Source organism: Sorghum bicolor, chromosome 3, assembly GCF_000003195.3.
Source record: "Sorghum bicolor cultivar BTx623 chromosome 3, Sorghum_bicolor_NCBIv3, whole genome shotgun sequence".
Taxonomy (NCBI): Eukaryota; Viridiplantae; Streptophyta; class Magnoliopsida; order Poales; family Poaceae; genus Sorghum; species Sorghum bicolor.
In genome coordinates, this window is record NC_012872.2 from 66,591,007 (window position 1) to 66,604,474 (window position 13,468).

At 45.1% G+C, this 13,468-nt stretch overlaps 2 protein-coding genes across 2 annotated transcripts; one reads left to right on the forward strand and one right to left on the reverse strand.

The window, feature by feature from the left end:
- On the forward strand, positions 4,634–7,951 carry LOC8085427 (BAG family molecular chaperone regulator 4). Its single transcript, XM_002456538.2, has 4 exons — positions 4,634–5,172; positions 5,936–6,198; positions 6,286–6,432; positions 7,381–7,951. The coding sequence occupies exons 1-4, from the start codon at positions 5,001–5,003 to the stop codon at positions 7,576–7,578; spliced, it is 780 nt and encodes a 259-aa protein (XP_002456583.1). The 5' UTR covers positions 4,634–5,000; the 3' UTR covers positions 7,579–7,951.
- Positions 9,809–13,363, reverse strand: LOC8057749 (ammonium transporter 2 member 2). Its single transcript, XM_002458670.2, has 3 exons — positions 10,955–13,363; positions 10,586–10,871; positions 9,809–10,487 (listed from the first exon to the last, which is right to left on the reverse strand). The coding sequence occupies exons 1-3, from the start codon at positions 11,624–11,626 to the stop codon at positions 9,928–9,930; spliced, it is 1,518 nt and encodes a 505-aa protein (XP_002458715.2). The 5' UTR covers positions 11,627–13,363; the 3' UTR covers positions 9,809–9,927.

The following is a 13,468-nucleotide window of genomic DNA, read 5'->3' on the forward strand; positions in this document are numbered from 1 at the left end:
TTCTCATTCGCGCTAGTCCACGACTTTGGCCCACGGTGTGGTAGTGTTTTTGTTTTCTTTTTAAAAAATTTGAATCAAGCAACCAGATCAAGATCAAGATCAAGCTCGATCAGGTGCAAGTGGAACGGAGGGGTCCATGGATGGAAGGAAGATCGAAACAATTCTTTTGTTGATCGACCTGTTCAGAATTCACGAGCTAGGGGTGGTAGCCCTGGTTTTTTTTTCTACAGTGCTACGCAGCCTACGCTCTCATTTCAATGATTTTTTAGTCTTCGTCTTCCACCGCCCACCGGCATTGCCGTCCCGCAAGACTGCAACACGCCAACCACTGCACACGTGACCTTCCGATGGAACCCATCCATAGTCCACCCATATCACTGGCTACGCGTGTATTTTATTCGAGTCTAGTACTATTATATCTCTCTCTATCCACAATTTTATCTATAATTTTTTTAGAGAGAATTATTTTCTGACTAAAAAGAATTATACTTTCTCTCTTTGCCCTTTTAGTTTTAAGTTACTACCCATTTAACCTGAAATACAACTTGCTTTCTTATATATATACCTTTAGTTAGATTTAACCACTAACGGTGTTAAGTGAGACATGAATTGACTTTTTACTCCTAGTCCTAGGCAACAAAGGACTATTTTTTGTGGGATATCTTTCTTATATTATGAATTATTTAGACTATTTTTGTGGGATATCTGCAAATTAAAGTATATCAAAACTAAACTCTGCACTATTTCCCATCTCATTCAAGGTAAATAGATTAATTCACACCTCACTTAACACCGTTACTGGTCAGATTTAACGGAAGAGCCATATAAGGAAGTATAGTTGTATTTCAAACCAAATCGTTAACTTCAAAACTAAAAGAGCTAAGGAAGGAAACCAAACTTTTTTAGGGTAAAGTAGGTAATTATCTCATATTTTCACGCTGTTCACTAAAAAAATCTGGAGACAACTTCATCCTGGATAAACAACACAGCAGGACAGCCTTGTGTATCTCTGTTTTCACGTCATTTCTCGTATAGTCCTCTGGTCCGACCGCCGCTTGTATGTACCGGCCTCCATTGCCACCGCCCTATAGGTCAACGCTATCGTTTCATGCTTGCCTCCGCGGGTTTTATTGATCTTTAATTCGAAAGCACGACATGCCTTCATATGTGCATAGTCTGTGATCTTTATATATGTTCATCGCTTGCATTGACCCGAAGACATGGATGCTAGGCATGCCTTGCTGGCAGTACAGAGCTAGTGCTCACGTCAGTGCACGGTATCGATAAAAGATGTTATTTTTTCAATCTTTTATAAACAACATAATGAATAAAAAATCATTAAATATGGGCCCTATTATAACTTTTAGAAAGTTATTATACGAGATTGTTAGAGAAGAGAAAAAAATTAAGGTTACTATTTTTTTATTAACTAGGTAGCGTCGCGTTGCTACGGGATAGCTAATAATTTATACTAAAAATACATAGATCGCATAATAAGATTTTAATATCAACATTAAAATAACATTAAATGCAAACCATAAAGTTTTATGAACAACATCGCAGGCTCACAAACTCTACTTTATAGACTTTTCTATGTGTTTATTATAAAAGTTTGGTTGTTCCGTAGTGGTGTTTTCCAGCGTGCTGTCCCAATATAATTTATGCGTCTATTGTATTCTTTTGAACGATAGAATGAAGGTTTTTGTAGTAATTTTTTAATTTAGGGGATGACTTCCTGTTGCAGTTGGTCATATTGTAGATAATGCATCAACAATCCTGTTAGATATGAGATGGCCGTAGTGAAATCATATATATGTAAATTTGATCATCGTGCAATATGGAACTGCACAGAATTGACGCTAATGATTCTTGCCACAACTCATACGGGCCAACATGGAAGTGCATATAATTGGCACTAATGATTCCTGCCACAGCTCATGCAGGCCTCTGATGAACTATTACATCTCTAATTACATAGTGAAGTCAGACTCTAAACAAGTCATTGTTGATAATGATCTAACTGGAAAGCAGTCTGATCAAAACATATCGAGAACTTCTCAATGAAGTGCAGGTAAATAGGCTAGCAGTTTGACAATGTTGTAACAATGAAAATATGCATTCTGTTGCATAGTTGCACTATACTATAGTGGGGTACTTCAAATCGTCTTAATCATTCAATTTGTTTCAAATGGACATTTCAACAGGAGTACGGTGCTTAGATTTATTTTTTTATGAAGCAAAACCTATCTTATTTTCAAAGTAGATCATGATTAACACTGTTTTGTATTTTTACGGCCAAATACATGGTTCTATTATTAGTTCATAAAAAGATTTAATCGTGCATTATAACTACTATCAATACATACTACAATAGATAGAATTTTGGCAATTTTTAGCATGACCTGTCGTGTTATGTATGCAGTCTGACCATGGAGCGGATCGTGAGGGAGACAGACGTCGTCTGGCCGGGATGCAAATCGCGAGGGAGGCGAGGGTCGATGAATGTTGGCCCTGTCGACAGACGTCGTTGGCCTGGAGTAGCAGATCGATGCTGTCGAGTTGCCATAGGGTGTCAGAGGATTGGGTAGCGGATCGCAGGGATCATACTTAGTGGCGGCTTGGAGGAGATCGCTGTCGAGCAGTCATAGCGAAGGTAGTTTTTTTCACGCATGTTGGGTCACGGGAGGCGCTAATAGTGATCGCATGAGACCGGCCAGGGGCTGATTGCTTCTTCTTCTTCTTGTTCTTCTTCTTCTTCGAATAGCGTTGTTTGTTTGCTTGGAACGGTTTGCAGCGTTGTTTGTTTGCTTCCTGATTGCAGAAATAAAAAGATTCTGAGCACCGGTTTTATTTGGAAAGGAGATGGTGATTTGCTAGGAGGGTTTCCATAGATCGTAGATTTTTTTAGAAACAACAGGAGGCATCGCGGGCGCAAGTCAGGTGTGTACATATTATTTTGGTTTCCTTTTGAGGCCCAACTGATCATGCGCATGCCGTGGTGTCGGATTCTTTTTTTGTTTGTATACATTTTTTTCTTCCATTTGGAGCTGCACGCGGGGTCGCAAGAAGAGGTTAAGGTTATACCAAACAAAAGTTGCACGAAAAAAATTATCTTCCTTTGATTCTTTTTAGTTGTAGGAGACTTGATAAATTGATTAGTTTAGTAAATAAATTATACGGAGATGCTCTGAGGAGGACTCTTTAAGGAGTCTATCTCTGTTAATGCTCTATGTACGGAGACTGTCTCATGAAGATGATAGGTCTCTATTAATACTTAGATTTGTTTGCATCCATTAGCTTAGCTGAGTTTTTTTTAGGAATAGTCAATATCATCTGCTATTAGCATGTTTGATCTAACCAGTAAAATATATAGTTGTTAGTTAGATATTTAGCTAGCAATTAGCTAATCTGTATGATCAAAAAGCTAATTATTGGCAACTACGTATCGACCTTACATCATCACCAAAGTAATCAAGTTTTCATGAGTCTAAAGTCGTGGGCGGGTAGTACTGTAGTAGTTGTACCAAACACATACTCTCTCCGTTCCAAAATAAGTGTCATTTGTGCTTGCCGAAAAATAAGTTTAACTAAATATATAATAAAAAATATTAATATTTATAGTACACGATTAGTATCATTGGAAAAATCTTTAAGTCTAGTTTTTTAATAAATTTATTTAGAGATACAAATATTGCACGTACTTTCTATAAATCGAGTCAAACTTGTAGCACGAAAATCTAAAACGACACTCTTTTTGGTACGGAGGGAGAAAATGGAGTCGAAGAGTACCATGCTTCACACGCACATGTTTCCCGTTTCATTAGAAATTATATAAAGAAATAGACGTGTACTTTTTGCTAGAGTATATAGACATGCGTTTGCAAAAAGAGGAGACATATGCAGGTACGGAATTTATTTTTTTGCTATTAAAAAACAGTTGGAATCATCGAAGAATGTGTCTAATCATTATGCATGTGACTACTCATTCTCATTTTAAGAAGTAATTTTTAAATTTTAACTAAATAAATACAAAATATTATTATTATTTATGGGACATAACAAGTAACACTAGAATAATTGTTGAATATATTTATGATAAACTTACTTGAAGATGGAAATATTGATAATAGGAGTAATTTCTATTAATCTGGTCAAGATGAAGAAAATTTGACTTGCACAAAACTCAATACAATTTTTTAAAGACTGAGGGAACGTATGCTAGTATAAGTTTTTTTAAGCAGTTTCTCACTCTCTCACCCGATTCAAAGTTTTTAGCTCGTTTATTTATCCTAATTTTATTTATATTTTATGCTTCATAGATGTATTCAAAGATTTAATGTGGGGAATCTTGAAAAAATTTGAGAACTCAACCAGGCGTAAACCCAAATTTCACGTGATCATCGAGGGTAGGGATAGGGACGAATCGACGAACGCCGCACACCTCTGCAGTCTCCACCGAGTTCACGAACATGCCACGAGGCCCCGTCTGAGGCCGGCCCCAACAGCCTGAGCCCAAGGGAAGGGAGGTGGGCCGGCCCCACAATCTCCCTCGTGGGGACCGTCCTATCCACGGCGGACACGGCGGGGGCGGGCGAGTCAGCACAGCACAGCAGCACACGACGACATCCACCCCGAGCCGAGCCAGTCCTGCCGTCCATCCATCATCGTCCCCGCCTGCTCCTCGTCGCGAGCATCCAAAGCTGTACTTGCGGCAAAAGCTCTCGCAAAATCCTACTCCCACCGCCGACCGACTCGTACCCTCCTCCGCTCCTCCCCAATCCGCCATCTTCCTTCCTTCCACCCTTCCCTTGCTTCTCCGGGAGGGAAGGCACCCGGGAGGCCGCCCCGCCACCCATCGCAAAAGCCACGCGCCACCAAACTCTTTTTTCCCCCCTCACGGCCTCACCCCGTCGCTTTCGCGTTCAGCGCGAGCCGAGACGAGCCGAGCCGACACGGTGGGTCGGTCGCTGGAGGCGGAGCCATAAAGAAAGGCGTCGGCGATGATGAGCGGCAGATCGGGCGGGAGGGACGCCGAGGGCGAGTGGGAGGTCCGGCCCGGCGGGATGCTGGTGCAGCGCAGGGACGGCGAGGCGGCCGGCCCCGTCATCAGGATCAGGGTCTCCCACGGCGCCAGCTTCCGCGAGGTCCTCGTCCCCGCGCAGGCTACCTTCGGTACGCTAGGCATCCATCCCTGTTCGTTTACTGATCTCTTCTCCCTTCTGTCGCATATTAGCATTGGTGGAGAGGCAGAGAAGGAATTGAGTTTTGGATCTTGACAGGTGAACTGACAATCTAATGGATTTTATTTAAGTCAACACGATTGTTTCGTTCGTTCTCCACGTTGTTGATTTTAGATTAACCAGACGAGTCTAGACGAAGAACAGAGAGTTCTCGAATACCTGTATTCATATTAAGATGAAAAGGGGCTTACGTACTTGATGAATCGATCATGACACTGCTCCGGTAACTTTACCCTGCTGAACGGCAAGCCCGGGACAATGTTATCCGCTAGCTTTTCGTACTAATCCTTTTGACCATATGTCTCAATGTTATAGAAGTAGTACTTCTTATACCATCCATTGGTCCATAACTACTGGTTATTCTTCTTCTTCAAAAATAATACTAGTGTTTAAATGTTACATTTATACCTCCTTGGCAGTTGTGATGATCAAATCAATTGGAACCTCATTGGTTTATAGTCCCACGTGCAGTTGGTACGAACCATTTACGTGACCTAGTAGGTCTTTACATGCCTGGGGAGCATTTCTGTCAGTCAATCTGTATGCAGTTTTATCATTACAAAGAAGCAGATACAATCACCTTTCCCTCCCAAATAATCAATAAACCTGCATAAATGATTGTTGCTTCTGCATCTGTTGCTTGAAGGTGCTGATTTACAATATTCTAATAGGCACTCTGTAATTTGTATATGAAGGTGAGTTGAAGAGTATCCTTGCTCAGACTACTGGCTTGGAGCCTGAGAGGCAGAGGCTCTTCTTCCGTGGGAAGGAGAAGAGTGACAGAGAGTTCCTGCACACGGCAGGTGTTAAGGATGGAGCAAAGTTGCTTCTGCTTGAGAAGCCTGCCCCTGCCAACATAGAGCAGAAGGTGGAGCCTGTGGTTATGGATGAGAGCATGATGAAGGCATGTGAGGCTGTTGCTCGTGTTCGAGCTGAAGTTGATAAGCTGTCTGCTAAGGTGAAGGAACATTCCATCTGCTGTCCTTATTTGTTTAAGCATTCACGTGTCATATTATTTCTGGTGCTCATGCTGTTCCTTTTGTAGGTGTGTGACTTGGAGAAGAATGTGCTTGGAGGGAGAAAGGTTGAGGATAAAGAATTTGTCGTCTTGACGGAGCTGCTTATGATGCAACTGCTGAAACTCGATGGCATAGAAGCTGAAGGAGAAGCAAGGGCACAGAGGAAGGCTGAGGTACACAACCACCATATATGCCATGATATGATCTTACTATTTTTTTGGCTGAGTAGAAATTTCAACAGTACCTTTTTTTAGTCATACTCATACAATGAGTCCTTGACGCCTGCTCAACAAGTAGTTAGTTCCTGAAGTATGGATGATTGACATATATGGTATCCTAACGGATCAACTTAGCATCTTGTGGTGATACTTATCATATGAACCTTGAAATTTCACATTTGGTAGATTTTCCAGCCAGCAGTATGGCTTCAGGAGTGATTGTGTTTTTTAGTTTAAACAGGCCCGACCTGTTTTTCGCACTCTGCATGGTGGTATAGTGAACTAGTATTTCTTTGGCCGACTTCTTCCGTAGATAGTGTATCACTTTAATGAGGCTCCTAGTTGAATAAATATTAATGGCCAGATTTTGCTAGTCTGGCCTTGTCTGTTGGCCTTCTTCTGGAGAAGACGATCGGACTAAGTTGGTTGCTTTGTCCTAGCTTTACTTCTACTCAAACTTTGCTGTGTAAGGGCAAACATACCCTTGATCTAATGTTGCATAAACACTTAGAATATTCCAGTTTAAGGTACATCTAGAACCTATCCAATCCCCTTTCACTTTCTTATTTCCTGGCTTAATTTAATCTATATAAGAACACACGAAAAGGTTAATTGGTTTAACAGATTATATGTTTGCAAGCATCATCAGGGATGGTTCTGAGTTTTTTGGTACTTCTATAAGCACAAATTGCTGGTTAATTATGTCATATGGTTAGAAGGTTATATTCACGTGCACGGCATTTGATAGTTCACACTTATGATGTTATTAGTGTTGGTCTCTTAAGGACAAACGATTTATCTATAGTCAAGAAAATACACACTCATATTATGGAAATGATGATTTTAGACCTGCTAAACCAGTTGACTAATATAGCTTTTATGTTCAATACTTCAACATCTCAGGTGCGCCGAGTTCAGTCCCTTGTGGAGACCTTGGACAAGCTGAAAGCAAGAAATGCAAACCCCTTCAGCGACCATAACAAAGCTGTTTCAGTAACAACGCAGTGGGAGACGTTTGAGAACGGCATGGGCAGCTTGAGCGCTCCCCCTCCCCGTGTTTCTTCGACACAAGTTAACACTGACTGGGAGCAGTTCGACTAGGCTCAGACGAAGTTCTTGATGTATCATGAAGTTTGTGGGATCGGTATGGACATTCCTTTGCAGGCAGCGAGGTGTTGTGTATATGCGCCACGTTTGTATATGCACCACGTTTGATGCCTTTGGTGTCCCAACTGCCTGTGAATTTTACCAGATCATACCATACTGCCATGTGAATTGCATCGCTCGTTGAGGGGATCATGTTTCAATATGCTCATGCCAATGCCATTCGCGTGATATTTGTTGGCTGGATTCAGCAAGGTTATCCCTAGCCAGATCCTTTACAGCACAAGCTCATCCGTGAATGCAATTGTACCATGTAAATGCTGACGTTGTAGCTGTTCAGAAACTTTACCAATAAATAGGTTTTCCTGAATTCACTGTAAATTTAAGCATAATGAAGAGTAACCATTGCATAGTTCTCCAATGCAAAATGCATAGTGAAGAGTAACCATCGCAAAGTTCTCCAATGCAAAATAATCAAAGCTTACCTGTCTGGCGCAGTGCAATCTTAGGCTGTCTCCAATAGAGACCCATTTGGGAACCCAAACCCAAAATGGGTCTCCAACACAATACCTATAGCCTCCAACAGAGTACCCATACAGAAGACCCATTTTAGGTATCAGGAGAGGCATAACCCAAATTTGGGTATCCTCTCTCCTTGAGACCTATTTGCAGAGAGTGTTGTCTTTTAGGTCTTGTTGTTGGAGAAGACTAAAAATAGGTATGGAACCTTTTACCTGTAGCGCTACCCAAAGGACTATTGTATTTTGGGTAACGATTGTTAGAGATAGTCTTATATATGATAAAAAGGGCCAAGTTTATCCATTGACAAATAATAGATTTGAGTTCCTGTTTATGTTACATTTAATTTAGAGAAAATGATAATTTCATCCAGTTCAGAGGCAACTAAAGAATGCTAAATTGATTCTAGTACATCTGAATGCGTGATGCAGCAGCACACCGGCTATGGCGTTTCTCGACGCCTTGGAAGGTACTCCTACTCTGCTATTACAAACCTACTGGTGACGCCTCTAGCTCCCTTCCTCCCGCTCCCTCCCATAGTCCCATTCCGGCCAGCCGGTGCTCCGCTGTCTCTTCCCTGACGCCGTTGCTCCACGCGCGGGCCCTCGCCGCCTCATTGCGTGTCACGTCGAACCTCTGGCCATCGCCCACGTAGGGCCAGGGCCGTCTCTAGGGGGTAGGCAGCCCAGTGCGACGGCCGGAGGCCCACGGCGCTAAAGGGTCTATAAGTATATATACGGAGAGGGCGCCGCCGTAGAAGGTGGGAGTGGAGAGGTTCGCTGTGCCGACTGCCGAGGAGGCCAGTAGTGAGGACGTCGCCGAGGAGCCCGGCGACGGCGTGCGTGTGGAAGACAGTGAGCGTGTCGTGACTGTTGTCCAGCTTCTGTTGGAGGAACATCATGGTGACCCACGTCACGCTGCCGGCGCAGACGCCCATCAGCATGGCAGATCTCGTGTGCACCAGTCCTGCATGTGTGTCGACGTGCAGGACAATTGTAATATGTAAGTGCCAAAATTTTGTACATACAATACAAGCTACTAAAAATCGTAAATGCGATAACCAATTCATCTATATAAGCTCTGCCGCATAATCCACATTTTGAGGGCATTTTTTCCCCCACATAGTTTAGCTGCACTGGCGGTGATTACAGACAAGCTCGCTAATGGACATGCAGGAGAGCATGATGAGTCCGAGCGTCGCCGCGGACGCGTTGTCGCCCTTCTTTAGCCACGCCGCCGGCACCGCTGGGACGTCGGCTGTGGGCGTAAATATCACAACTTTAACTCGATTCGTAGAAAATACGTATAATATTTATATTTTTAAATAAATTTTTTAAAAAACTAGATTCAAAGATCTTTCTAATGATATTAATTATGTATCAAAAATGAATGCCTTCCAAACCCACATACACGATGTATGCAGAGGAGGCCGGTTTCCAAAATTCACTTGGAGGGCAGGCAGTTGGTGAAAATTTCAGGGATAGTACGTGAGCCGCATGAACAGGCCGGTGAGAACTGAGAAAGTGAGAAGCGCGGCCTGCTGTCGGTCAACTTGGGAAGCCCAAGTGCCCATATTCTTTTAGCATCCGTATCAAATCTCCTCTCTCTGTTCTTCTCAATTTATCATGTCCTCCAGATTTTTGCTGCTGTTTGAGCACCCATGCAGCATGGGCCGCATTGTTAATTTGGCTCTCTTCCTCTTCCGGTCTTTTTTTTTTTGAAATTTGAAGGATCTATCAATGAATTATTAGTTACTGAGTACTGAGTACAGTAGCAATTTAGATCAGAGAGCCCAGGCCCACTGGCCAGTCAAGCCACGGAGAGGAGCTACAGCTGGATGGTGACACCTCTGGCACCCATGCTGGTCAGTCGCTGCTCCACCGTGTCCTCCGTCACAGCGGCGCCGGAGGCACCGCCGGTCCTCGTCGCGTCCGGGCGCGTCACGTCGAACTTCTCGCCGTCGCCCCAGAGCGCGTAGGCCTCCTCGCCGTGCGCCGCGTCGTCGCCGATCATGAGCTGGTCGTCGGGCATGCGGAGCGGGATGAAGAGGCCGATGCACAGGAGGATGGCGCTGGTGACCACCAGGTTCCAGACGGTGACGAAGAGCGCGCCACCGAGCTGCTTGCCCATCTGCGCGATGCCGCCGCCGTAGAAGACGCCCCGCGCGCCCGGGACGGGGGAGTCGAGGGCGCAGAGCTCCGGGGTGGCGAGGAGGCCCGTGAGGACGCCCCCGAGCACGCCCGCGACGGCGTGGGTGTGGAACACGGCCAGGGTGTCGTCGACCTTCATGAGCAGGGAGGATTTCTTGTGCAGGATCATCATCGTGAACCACGGGACGCTGCCCGCGAACGCGCCCATTAGCATCGCCGACCACGTGTGCACCAGCCCTGCGCCACGCAACGCAAATCAACATGGCATCACCATGTGCATGTGTGTTGTTCTGTGATCACAGGACGTTACGAATGTTTCGAGATGAAATCGATACCTGCGCCGGGCGTGATGCAGACAAGCCCGGTCATCATGCCCTGCACCGCGCCGATCACCGAGGGCTTGCCGAAGAAGATGACGTCGAGGCAGGTCCAGGTCAGGAGGCTCGTCGCGGCGCTAACGTTGGTGTTGAGCACGGCGACAGACGCGGTTATGTTGGGGGCGTACGGCGCGCCACCGTTGAAGCCGGCCCAGCCGAGCCAGAGCAGCCCGCCGCCGGCGATCATGAGAAGGATATTGTTCGGCGAGAACCTCTCCCTGTCGCTCTTCAGTCTCGGGCCCACCTGTCAGCATCTCGTTGTCATAGACATAGTGGTACTGGTACAGATTTGCTAGTAACACTGTTACGTACTAACGTGAGATTTACCCAGTAGGCGGCTGTGAAGCCTGCAATGCCGGAGGAGAGGTGGATGACGTATCCGCCGGAGTAGTCGATGACGCCCCACTGGTAGAGGAAGCCGCCGCCCCAGAGGCTGAACGCGCCGACTGTGTAGGAGAAGAGCAGCCACAGCGGCGTGAACGCCATCCACGCTCTGATGTTCATGCGCCCGAGGAGCGACCCGGCGAGCAGCACCAGCGTGATGGCGGCGAACTCGAACTCGAACAGCACCAGCGACGCCTGCGCGTAGTAGGGCTCGGTGCGCGGCGTCTCCAGCGCGCCGCCGCGGCCGTAGTGCGCCGTGGCCGGGAAGACGGCGCGGCGCACCAGGAAGTCCTGCGTCAGCGCTGGCCCGGCCTTGGCCCAGAACGGGAGCATGCGCTCGCCGAACGCCATGCGGAAGCCGACGAGCACCCAGACGATGAGCGTGGACGCGTACGCGTACAGCGCCATGAAGGCGGAGTTGACGGCCCACTTCTTCTTGACGATGCTGCCGTAGAGCACCACCAGCCCCGGCATGGACTGGAGCCCCACGAACGTGGCCGCCACCAGCTGCCACGCGTTGTCGCCCTTGTTCAGCCACGCCGGCACCGCCGGGAGGTCGGGCATGTACGGCCCGGGCTCCGGTGGCGACGCCATTCCGGTGGACGCGACGTGCATTTGGCTAGTGGTGTTCGAGCGAGAGCTTCCAAGGAGTACGTGAACAACGGTGCGCTAAGTGGCTGATAAATGGAGAGGGGTGTTTAATAGCCATGGGTTCCAAGCTGAGATGGCGAATTTGGGCTAATCTAGTGCAGGTTGAGTTTGATAATGTTTTGGGCCAGCTCGGAGGCGAGGCTCGTGAGACGTGATGCGCGCTCGAATCGACGACGTGTGGTGGGGACGAAGTGTGGGGGAACCACAACCGGTTCCGGGTCAAACTTGGCAGCTCTAACGCTGACCTATTTCTTCTTCAAAAAATTTGGCGCTACAAGTTTGCTGCGGCTAGAAGCTGCTGCTGCAGTGATGTACTGAAAGACATTGCAACCGTAGCTGTAGCAAAAGGTTTAGGCCTTAACCAGGTACCAGTCGGGGTGATGCAATTGGAATCTCGACTCTGAAGTCTGAAGATTGGTAGCGTTGGAGACGCAGTGTGGGAATATTCAGTATATATATATTCCACGGTCATTCGTTCAAAGATCATCAGTACGGAGGCCTCATCTTTTTTATCGTAGAAAAGGCATTGGAGGCTGTGTACTTGTGTTAGGGTGCGCATGAAGAAACAGGTAGGGATTGGTATGATCCGGCACAGGATGTCACCATTCTGTTCTTTTGTAAACCACAACTTGGATTATATGGCACACAAATGTAGGTTGTGCCGAAGTCCAAGGAACTATCCTCAATAGGTAATGATTTGATCCGCGATCCAACAGAAGTATGCGAATGTAAAATCCCAACAAGCCAACATGGATTTCTTAATCGATTAGCCAGCTTACTGATATGCTGGGAGGCATGTCTGCCTCCGGTCCAGCATTCCCGGATTAACAACCTACCAAGTTGAGATAAACGGCTGAGTCATCAGCATAACGGAACTGATTGCACTCATTAATATAATAATATCTCGCAGCAAGCAGTTGAAAGAGCCTTGTGAGAGTTGAGAAAAACAAGAAACTAGATTTCTCTATGAGGGGAACCGATGATGGTTGACCATAACGAGCCTAGAGAAGCAAAGATAACCTTGCCCTTTCATCAAGATACGTGGGTTTCCTTGCTTTAGTTCATTATAAGGTGAAATAAATGCCTTTTTCAAACAAATGAAAATACGAAATAATCACTACAATTACCTCTTGACATTTATTTGGAGCAATGTGATTGGCTATAAGATGAAAAGAAAAGGACCTCACAAAACTATGTGAGCAAGCTTGCCTGATTAACAAGAGAACTAATAAGATGCCCAACATGACAAAGGATCATGCATTCATGCTCACTCAGGGTACAAACACAGGTCATATATTAGACAGCAACACTCAAAAGAACTCTGTTGCTAATTTATTTGGTAACATAGTTATACAAATGAATATAAGCAATCTAACTCTTAAAACCAATGTAAGCAGTCGGTTTAAAATTTTGGCTGTAGTTATGTCCAAAAGAAGACTTTATGACTGGATATATTAAAACATATACTCCCTCTGGACAGAAATATAAGTCGTTTATGAACATTGACACTGTCTTCAATATGACACCTCACTAGTTATTTCTATTAAGTTATACTTTTCTACATAAAAAGGGTTTGCATTATACATCATGTAAATGAAGTTATGACTTAATCTACATAATTATTTATATACAATGGTAAAATTTCAAAAGTTTTCCTTCTTTGTTTCTTGAACCTTTTGTAACTTCAACCTTTTGGTCTGTTTTCAGTATATTTACTGTAGGGGCATTAGCCCCTCCAAATTCCTCTTTTTTTTGGAAAGTTTGACCAGCACATATCCTAAAACTGACTTATACTCTGAATTTACT